The sequence below is a fragment of the Thunnus maccoyii genome, chromosome 10, assembly GCF_910596095.1.
Source record: "Thunnus maccoyii chromosome 10, fThuMac1.1, whole genome shotgun sequence".
Taxonomy (NCBI): Eukaryota; Metazoa; Chordata; class Actinopteri; order Scombriformes; family Scombridae; genus Thunnus; species Thunnus maccoyii.
The window spans coordinates 22,910,738-22,921,796 of NC_056542.1; the positions used below are offsets into that span (position 1 = coordinate 22,910,738).

Sequence of the window (11,059 nt, forward strand, 5' to 3'; positions counted from 1 at the left end):
TTAGTTACTTTCGACCACTGCTGAAAAGTGAAATTATATATATAATAAAAACAATCCATATAATCAATTATCAATCAGTCCCTTTACAGATTATTTTTGAAATATTTTTTTAGTTTTTTATACAGATATGTGTACTACTTATACAGTACTCAATCTAAAATGTCACATTTTTAGTATCTTATCTTTAGTGAGAAAAGGTTCGTGTAAAAATGCAATGCAGATACAGGAGACAATATGTAACGTATCCTTGTTGTGCGTAACGTCCGGTGTGTGCATCGTGCAGTGAACTTGACGCACCTCCGTCCTGAGGGGTGTGTTCAAAGATTTAAATCCCTCGCACATGCGCAGATGCTGCTCCGTGCTGCTGGGTGCGCCATATTGGCTGGCTTACATGGGGAGTACATCTATGGAGTGGAGCTGTGCAAATCGCTTGTAAAACCTAACCACTTTCCGAGCATGAAGCAATTCGAGGACAGCAAGTAAATCAGCGCGGTAGGATTTATTTGTTTCCTTGAGTGCAAAGTATTTTAACTTGTCAGTTAGCTCGCTATTTTCCTGTGGAGAGGCTCTCGGTAAAGTCGAGTCCAATGGATCCCAGGACCGCTTGGATCCAGCCGGAGCAGAAGGGACCTGCAAATTCCCTGTGGATGCACATTTGGGAAACCTCTCAGGGATTTGGAGCAAACTCCGGCATCGACAACCTTCACCACCAAGGCAACTTTACGACGCAAAACGCACACTCCAAGGACTCAAACGGCGAGTGTTGCAGAAACGTAGCGCCGCCGCCGGGGGTTGTGTTCGGGAAGCTGCCGGAGCGAGACGGCGGCGGAGACAGGGGGAGTGTCCGGAGGAAGGGCTCGTTGTCGCCGTCCTCCTCCTCTCTGGACTCGGAGGCCGAGAGCTCCTCGCCTTCCGGCTCCTCTCTGCAGATCGACAATTTGAACGTCGCAGAAGAGGCCAGCCGGTTCCTACACTACGGCGAGCATGAGTTGAACGAGAACAATCTTAGACAGAAACACCCCCCTCCGCCGTTTCACACTGTTCAGCAGCAACACTGTCGCAGCATGCAACAATCTGGCGGCCACACCCCCAGTGGGATGAAAAATCAGCGTGGGAACAAGCACCACCATTATCAGTCACATTCATCCGGCCGCAGAAGGCATCTGAACAGAGCCAACACTTTTCATGGCATCAACCCGGCCCTGTCCTACGGCTGCAACGGACACTATGTAGACTCCTCCTGCAGTCTGTGGAAAACCAGGCGATACAGCCCGGGTATAAATGGGTAAGGAGATATAAGGAGATTTTTTTTTTTTTTGGACAGTCATGTAAGGCTCCTCAAAGTGTGTTTCTTTAAGGAATTCCAGGTGGTCACCCAAGAAAGAGTGCTTTATGTGCAGTATTTCAGTCATTGTTATCTTAGGGCCCTTACATTTACATTGTGTGTGTCTCTGCACGGTATCATATAAATGTGCATCTAGTTTTTAACAAATCCCATCCAACAGATAAAACTGCATGAACCCTTCGACAAAACCCTTGAATGTAATCTGTGTGTATAACTCATAGTCAGATGTTTAACACTACTAAGTTAATGTCTTAACTTTTCATGAAACTTATTTAATGCACAAAACTATTCTGACACATTTCTTTCCTGCACTTTAAATACTGTAGTTTACTTTAGTGTTTGTGTGACATGGAGTTTAGGCTTCAGTAGGCCCATTTCTAATACCATATAGTCCTATATAATCCTCCATCCTCAGTCCATGATCCCAGGTGTCCTTTTTTCCCCTCTGTCAGTCTTCATGAAGAGATAGTGGACTTTTTCAACTTCATGTCACCACGACCAGAGGAGGAGGCCATGAGAAGAGATGTTGTGAACCGAATAGAAAATGTCATCAAGGACTTGTGGCCCACAGCACGGGTGAGTGTTAGTAGGAAAGCTGTGTGCCCGTGCCCAGACTCGGAGAAGTAACTCAAACTATGGTTCCTGCCTGTGGGAGCCGCCATCAGATTTAGCCAATCAGGTTGCCTCAGTATATCTATAGTACTGCACTTGCAACATGAAACCATTGTATGTAAGGCAGTTTTAGAATTAGGTTTTTTTTTTCCTGACAGCTTCTCATGCAGGTTCCTGCTGTAGTATTGGACATCTCAAAATCTCCTTTGAATAAAGCTTAGTTTTTCTTTGAGCAAGTATAGCTTTCCAAAAGATTTTAACATGATGAAACTGAAACAGTTAAACAGACTGGTACACTGTCATTTGCTTTTTTTAAACTTATACATTTTATAAATCCTTCAGTATGTTGTTCTCCTCTGTCTGTAAACACACTGAGCCACTACTGTGTATATATCCACTCAAAACCAACAGTCCCAGCAGTTTAAAAATACAGTTTTGCTTGTGCTACCTGGTGTGTATCAGACCTTTTAACCCCTCAGTAACCACAGTGGACCAATAGTGTAAGTGACCTGCTTCTACTGCCTCAGCTCCTACCCATGACTTACACTTTCACCAGAATGCATTTTTACTGTAGGATTTGTCAGTAAGTTTTACTAACTATTAGCATATTCTAATTGATGAACTGGTTTTATCATTGTGTAACTTTGGTTTTTAATATGACATTTTATTCATCGTGTTGGCTTTTGTTTATTGCTTTTGTAAATGACTTTAAAAAGCTGTTATGCGCGGTATAAATCAATGTTATTGTCTTATATACTCTGCAGCCCGTGTGTCTGGAGGTTTACTGCACTTACATATCCTGTTTGGCCATGTTGTAGGCAGTCGGCAGTCTCATTATTCATGTCACTTGCATTCCCAAAGTAACTTTATTAGTGAATTTCCATTGTATACTGCCAGCAGAATGTTAGACGTACTGAGTGTACTTTGGAATAAATTTTCTGTTTAACATTATAACCATTTTCTGATTAACATTATAAACATTTTGATATAATCCGGGCCCATAGAAATCCCACTGGGCCTCGCTAAGAATTTTTTTTCTAAAGACCATTTTGTGTTTCTCTTCCAAGCTGTGGCAGACTACAAATATTTAATTTTTGTAGCGGTGGCCTACAGAGAATAAGGTTCCACACCAGTAAAGTGAACATAAGACTGCGTCAGTAATAATTTCTGACTAAATAAAGAAAAATACTTGTAGAAACAGTGCCCAAAAGCGAGCTGCTTTTGGCATTATACTAACCACAAGTACAATTTTAGACGTATTTATTCAAAATAAATATCTTATCATGCAAGTCCCATTTTTATGTACAGCGCATACACTTGCATAAAAGCATGAAAATAATGCGTTTAGCTGCTTTATTCTATCCTGACTTGTTGCTTTATGAGCAAACACAGACACACACCAGGCAGTACGAGCAGTGACACTATATTTTTCTTGAATCTTCTTGAATCTTATTTTCTATTGCTATTTTAATCAAAAATGTGAATAAGAAGTGAAACAAATGGGGAAAAAAAATAGTTAGGCTAAACTGCTCTTAAAGCCATTTAAGAGTCCACACTGCCTACACACATTAAGGTCATTCACCCACGGGGTTGATTGGGTTATATGATACTTCACAACTTAAATCAGATGTTTTTTTTAAACTAATTTGTGTTGTTGTCTATAGGTGGAGATATTTGGCAGCTTCAGCACAGGACTCTATCTTCCAACAAGGTAACTTTAGTTTTTATGCCTTTCTTGTACAGTCTAGACCTTCTTTAAAAAGTCTTTTTTTAAATGTCTCACCACGCTAGTTTTTAGGAAGTGGGAGGCTATTTTTGAGAGGGTATATTTATGTTTTTTTTTTTTTTTCAGAGAGCTACAGTTATATGCTACTTTACAGTATTGAGAGTTTCTGTTCAGTAGCATAACTACAACCGCATTGCTGGAAATGTAGGTTTTCACTCCTTTTTTTAAATTTTTATTTTTGTCATAAGTTTTTATGGTGTTTATTATAGAGTATGTTTCTGAGGGACTTGTTCTCATGAGGGGTTATAGATCTTAACTATATATGGGAAAAAATGTAACATTTCAACATATTTGATATGCAAATAAACAATAGTAATTACATGCCTTTCAACAAATGAATGTTGGTTTTATCAACAATAGCTTGGAGTGGGGGGAAAAAGGCAGTAGTCATGATTTTTTTTTTTTTTTTTTCCCCACTTTCTTTCCTGACATTGCACCACTGAATTCGTTTAAAACTCACTCATCACTCACTCACTGATCAACAACGTATGAATTATGGATTAGAAGCAGGTCTTTTGGAGTAACTTGTGAATCAAAAGGTGATCAGGAACATTTTGGTTCAGTTGAGGAAGAAAAAAACAATGTTGCTACGCTGCAAATTACAGTTATAGTTACAATTCTTCATTGTTTTGATCTGTTGTTCCTCTAAAAGTCTTCATCTGTCAATTTGTCACTATGTGCTTGCATAAACTCTTCCCCCCAAATCTTCGTGTCACTGCCTCCCAGTATACTCACAGATCTGTTATAAAACAGGATTGTGTACTTTCCCAAGACCCTGAATCGATTTAACACAAAAAATGAGGCCATAATGTAGGGTTATTGGTGAGCTGTGTGTCAGTACATGCTGTTATTTACTCTGTGTGTTGACAGAATCCTTGAGATGGACCAATAAACTTTCCTGAGGCATAAAAAAATATACTCTGTGTTTTTGTTCCTAGTGACATTGACCTGGTGGTGTTTGGAAAGTGGGACCATCCCCCACTGCAGGAACTGGAACAAGCCCTAAAGAGACACAATGTGTCTGGCCCATATCCCATCAAGGTCCTCGACAAAGCTACAGTAAGTCAGCAGTAGCTGAGAGTCTTTTTACTTTTGTGATCCGCACAGTTAAGTTAACAACTAATATTAGGTTTTAAACACTAACTTAATAAAATACATGTCTGTTGGTTCATCATGAATACCTTTTGGATTGATTCCAGTTTGACTCTTTGTCCTCAGGTGCCAATCATCAAGCTTACCGATCATGAAACAGAGGTGAAAGTGGACATAAGCTTCAATGTAGAGACTGCTGTCAAAGCAGCACAGTTCATCAAGAGCTACCTTAAGGTAAGCACTCAATACTTGCCTTCTTAAATGGACAACACAAATGTGGCCCTTTTTTTGGTTGTCTCTGAATGTTTTGTCTTCCTGTCTTGTAGAAATACACTGTTCTGCCACCCCTGATCTTCGTTCTGAAGCAGTTCCTACTCCAGAGGGATCTGAATGAAGTCTTCACTGGAGGCATCAGCTCTTATAGCCTCATATTAATGGCCATCAGCTTTCTGCAGGTACATGCGTATGCATGATCATTATCATAGCAATCAACTCGAGAGTGTGCAAACACATCTACAATCATTCCTTTCTTGTCTATTCAAGATGCTATAAATGTCATTTCATACATTTTTGTCAAATCAGCAGCAGTTTTCCACTAAATTAAAAAGCTCTCCACTTTGACATTCTTACACACTCTTACCTAAAAGTTGTTGTTTGTGCAAAACATAAGAGGGATGTCCATAATCTTGTAAATCTGATTATGGATTTTGTGCTGGTCTTGATAAGTGAATGCAGAATTATGTTAATTTCAAGTTCATATAAATTTTATAGAGCAGTATAAATCAGTCTTCATATAACTCTTCAGTCTCTGAATAAATGATAATTAATGTTAAATACCTACCGGTGTATCCAACACTGTTAAAGGTCAGTGAGTTCAGTGGTATAATATTAGAATGTGAGTAATTATGGAGTGCACATAGATGCAGATCTGTCTGTAGGTAAAAGTGTAGCTAATGAGTTCTCCCTGGTCTGCCGATCATAGTTACACCCTCGCATCGACACACGACGTGCCAACATCAACCTGGGCATCCTACTGATTGAATTCTTTGAGCTGTATGGCCGTGATTTCAACTACATGAAGACCGGCATCCTGGTGAAGGATGGAGGAGCCTACTTGTCCAAGGAGGAAATGCTCAAAGCCATGGGCAATGGGAACAGGCCCTCCATGCTCTGCATAGAGGATCCAATTCAGCCAGGTCAGACTGGTATTTGAATTGATAAGTGAATGGAGAAATTAACCCATAACCTTCTCACTTCATCGCCTTTTTTATTTGTACTCTTTATGAGTGAAGTCTTGGTGATTTTAATCCTACTTATAACAGATTTCAGATGGCGTTCATATCCAGATTGTAGCATAATCCAGCAGTGTACATTAGTCTGTAATCTCCGTATGTCGTTTTTCCACTTGGTGATCTCCACAGGGAACGATGTGGGCAGGAGTTCATATGGTGTCCTGAAAGTCAAGCAGGTGTTTGACTTCGCCTACATGGTGCTGAGTCATGGTGTGTCTCCTCTAGCACGTGCTTACCCCAACAAAGAATATGACAGGTTGGTATCTTGCTGCTGTCTTCCGCAACTAATTATAGCACAACACAAGTGTAAAATTGTACACATTTGTGGAGGCAATTTGAGCTTACTCCTTGTTTGTCCTGAAGGAATTGTGTACAATGTCTACCTCTCTGTGTTGCAGTACTTTAGGACGCATCATCAAGGTTAGCCCCGAGGTGTTGGCCTACAGGGACTGGACAATCAGGAAATGGGGAGCCAAGCAGTACGCCAAGCTGGAGAACCATGGTAATGTCATTATGCATATTGTGTGTTCAGTGTATGAGAGACATTTTAATTTGACTTGTGTGGGGATATCTTGATTTATAAAAAAAAAAAAAAAAAAATGTTTTGCCTGTGATTCAAAACATTAAAGTATCTGCCAATACAAACTCCCAATCTGATATTTATTTTTTAGCTTCTTAAAACACTAAATCAGTGCTCACATAGCCTTAAATAGGCCTAAAAATATTGTTTGCACTTAGAACAGAGTTGTATATTGTGATGGTTATTTTTTTAAGAATCAATTCAGAAGTCAATTCAAACCTTTTTCTCATTCTGTTTGGTTCTAGATGTAGAGACCTGTGAGCAGGACCTTGCAAGGCTGATGCTGGTTTCTGTGGAGGATCAGAGAGACACTTCCTCCCCCCTCAGTGCTGACTCCCCCTCACCTTCTCCAGTCTTCCTCGGCAGCCCTCAACACCATTCATCATCATCCTCTCCATGCTCACTCTCCTCCTCCTCCTCCGGAAGTGACATAGTAAGGCCAAAGGATGTTTTTTCTATTCAGATATTGACTAGATCAGGGAATCATTGTTTCACTACAACTAGTGTAACGACATGGTCTCGGATCACTACCTGTGCAATGAATTTGTTTTCATGCATTCACAAAGATCACTCAGAATAATGTGATCATATCAACTGTGATACCCTCTGCCATTATTTGTCTATTTATTTTTTTCCATTCTGTGCAACTTTGTTAATCTGTGTGTATGTCTGTTTTGTTTTTTTGTTTTTTTTCCAGGAGTCTGATTCTCCCCCAAGCAGTAATGGTGCAATCCCTCTACACCCCTTTACCCTGGCCTCAGTCCATGCAATGATGCAGATGGCTACTGACCTTAGGGCCACACATCCAGCAGGCTTTATCCACACCACATCTCAGGTCGGTTTCATTTATTTATTTGTTTTTTCCTTTTTATAGTTTGCAGAGAAACATGAACCTTTTACTAATGTTTCTGCGGTCAGACTGTGTAAAACCCATGAACCCACTACGTTTTTTTTATTTTCTGTCCTAAAACTAGATAATGTAATTTAATGTGGGCCTGGAAACTATTTCATTTCTCTTTTTATCCTGAATTTTCAAACAAAAACCCGACAGGGTGGTATAGTTTTTCAACAATGTAAAAAAAACTCACTGTTGACAGAATCCTCATTCTATATTCTGCTTCTTTTTTTTTTTTCTGGGTCCAGATGCCTCTCCCCTCTCTCTCCAATTGCCAGTTCTACCACGAGAATCTGCCTTCCATCAGCGTTGTGCACCGTCAGACATCACAAGCTGTCTCCCAGCACACTAACTCCTCGAGCCCTCTACCCAGCCCCCTCCACCAACTCCACCACCCTCAGGTAGGAGGGCAGCAGAGCCACACGTACGCCATGAGATCTGATTCCCATGGCTCATTTGAGCCACACAGATTTGGCTTCAAGCACAACCAAGGCGGTAGCCTCCGAGGTCAAAATCACTCTCAAGGTAACTTCAGTCCTCAGCGGCGGTTTGTTCCCCAGGGTCACAACACAGCACCGGGTTTCAGGAACCAACAGCAGTACAGCCGTAACACCTGGCGACGCAAAAAGAGGGACAATCTTCCTGCTCTTAACCAGAGTAGATGAAAAACTGAAGCTGTTTTTGAAGGCCTCACTCAGCCCCTCATGCGTCTTCAGTGCCATGAACGATTCATTAAACGTGTTTTTTGTTGGAGATTCTCAGAAACCAACCTTCATCATCCTGGAAGTCCCAAGTCAATTCAAGTCATCTCAAGTTGTTCAAGGTGACGAAAGATCAATCTCTGTTAGCTTTGTGAAAGCACTAAGTGATGCTACAAAACTCTTGCAGGTGAAGAGAGACTGACTGTGATAGGCCTCAAGTCTAAACTGTGCTTATATTGTCACATCAGTCTGATTGTTGTCTGAAGTCCTTCCTCTAATTTGATGCACACCAGCACAGACTTGAGTTGACTTAGGATTCCCGGACTGGCTCTTCTCTCCAGTGTCACTTTCCCACAGCTAAAGACTATAGCTGGTTGGTTGAAGAGCTCGGTCAGGTATTGATTTTTTTTTTTTTTTTTTTTTTTTCCCCCCCATCTCAGCAAGCAACGTCATGTGCCATAGTACTGAACTGGTTCATCAAACCCTACCTGGTCTTTTTTGAAGTTTTGACTCCTGTCGGGCCTTTTTGATCAGGTTTTACGGCTCATTTGGTCTTCTGGATGCAACTCCATTAGCTACGCTCTTGATTCAGAGCTCTTACAGCTTGAACTATAATCAACCAATTGTACTCTGGACTGAAGCGAAGCACTACCTTTCTACCTATGCAGCGCAACGCTGACTTGATGTTTTTGGTGTGATGGCACAAAACGGACCTTGTCTCAAGTGCTTAAACTGTGATGACTTGTTTGAATGTACCAAGTGTTTATTTTTTTGTGTGTTTATTCTCTATTGTTCTCTTTGTTTTTGTCACTGAGGGATTTTTTTTCGTTCACATTGGCACTATTATGTTTTGTACTGTAAACATTGCCACCTTATTTTACGTTTGTTGCATTTATGTGCAATAATTACTTGCTTTTATTTAATTTATTTCACATTTTAGTTTTATTTCAGGGGTTTTCCCCACTATAAGTTAGCTTTTTTTTTTTTTTTTTTTAGACTACATTGACCTGTGCAATAGATGGATTTTTAAGGGCCTTGAAGGAATGTTTGTATGTGTGTGTGTACAGCTTTCCAACTGAAGGGGGAGCTATGGTATAGCAACATGAGAAATGTGCCAAAAATCCCATTATGCCAACATTTTACTCATGTTTAATTTACCATCGCATTATGATCACTTGAAATTTTGCTGACCACCTGTACAAATATTTTTCCACCACTAGTTCTCATTTTAAACATATCACTCTTTTCAATAGTTTTAGTTTAGTTTAGTTAGAGTTATTTTGGGTGTATTTTCTTATAGGCTACATTGGAGAAATTCACCCTTTTTGCTTTTTGTCATGTCATTTCAAAAATGGTTGGTGCTACTTATTACCAGCAAAGTGCTTGTTTTCTGCCTTATATCAATGATTCTGTTAAAGCAACAGGTTGACTGCCTTCTTAAACGACCAAATTTTCCCTTTTTCCTGTACGTAGCCAGAGCTTTCTGTATATGTGTCTGAAAGCACTGCCAGTTTTACTTGGCTTTTACTTTTTTTCCATGCCGCTTCCAGGTGTATGCTCCAGGAGTAGACTCCTACTGCAGTTGGTTATTAGCATCATGTCATCATGTCTTTCAGGTTTCTATCCATGTTCTTGGTTCTTGGTGTGAGAGTCCATATCCTTTATTTCTCTTTGATATGTAAAGTCATTATTCCCAAGACAAGGTTTCAAAGCTACATTATTTACGCAGCAATCCATAAGAGGACTTGAGTTTGGGATATCTCACATTTACCATTGCAGGAGTTGAGTAACAAAACCACAAGAGTCTACAGTTATTACAAAACCCTGTGGACCAAGATGATGGAGTCAACATCATACTGTTAACATTATCCCCTTGTTTTCAGCATGACCTTTCATTAAGCTATCTAGAGGATAATTGGTCCATTGTTACTCTTTTGCCACAAACCAAATCCCCAGCTCATATCTGTGTAATTAAGGATGGATTGTTATGTGTAAATGACTGACATATAGATATATTCCTTGTTTTTTTTTAAATCTAAGTTTTTCTATTTTTTTAATAAACATTTTAAAACTCCACTTCTCGATTAGTGTGGTCTTATTTTGTGTGTGTGTGTGTTTATGTTCTGTGTTGTGCATACTTGTACTGGCCAATGCATTGTGACTTAAAGATGTGTTAACAATTTTACAAATCTGTCTTAAAACAGTAGTCAGGTGTCCAAATGAACATTGAAATAGGTTTTTCTTACTGTAATCGTTCCTCCTGTTCATGCTGGCCATTAGAAGATCCCTTCATAATGCAAATGTAATGTAAGTGATGGGCCAAACTCCGTAGCAGTCCCTCTGTGCCAAAGTGTATTTTAAAGTTTGTCTGAACCTAATACCAGCTGTCCAAAGCAGTCAAACCAAGTAGATATCTTTCAACGTTAGTGTTTTTAGTGCTGAAGTCCCTCTTGTTGTTACTATACTTCCACTGCAAGTCAACAGGGAAACACAGAGAGAGTTGTTTACTAAAAAGACTGTAAATGGGGCAGATATCCAATTGATATGACTAAATCAGACTTTTGAAGCCTCTTCTTATAAGCTTTAGATAAACTTTCTTAAATGCATTTTGCACAAAATGACTGTGTGGACACACTGGATTTTGGCCCCCATCACTTACACTGAAAGCACATTTGAAGGGGATCTTAATAGTCAGTACGAACAGGAGCAATGATTACAGCGAGGAAAACCTCTTTCAGTGTTCATTTGGGCACTTG

At 39.9% G+C, this 11,059-nt stretch overlaps 1 protein-coding gene across 1 annotated transcript; it reads left to right on the forward strand.

The window, feature by feature from the left end:
• Positions 1-121: 121 nt before the first annotated feature.
• On the forward strand, positions 122-10,379 carry LOC121906198 (terminal nucleotidyltransferase 4A-like). Its single transcript, XM_042424916.1, has 12 exons — positions 122-1,285; positions 1,798-1,921; positions 3,622-3,668; positions 4,682-4,802; positions 4,962-5,069; positions 5,162-5,290; positions 5,818-6,031; positions 6,257-6,383; positions 6,526-6,629; positions 6,953-7,140; positions 7,405-7,542; positions 7,851-10,379. Exons 1-12 carry the CDS (start codon positions 588-590, stop codon positions 8,265-8,267), a joined length of 2,415 nt encoding a protein of 804 aa, XP_042280850.1. The 5' UTR covers positions 122-587; the 3' UTR covers positions 8,268-10,379.
• The last annotated feature ends 680 nt before the right edge of the window (positions 10,380-11,059 follow it).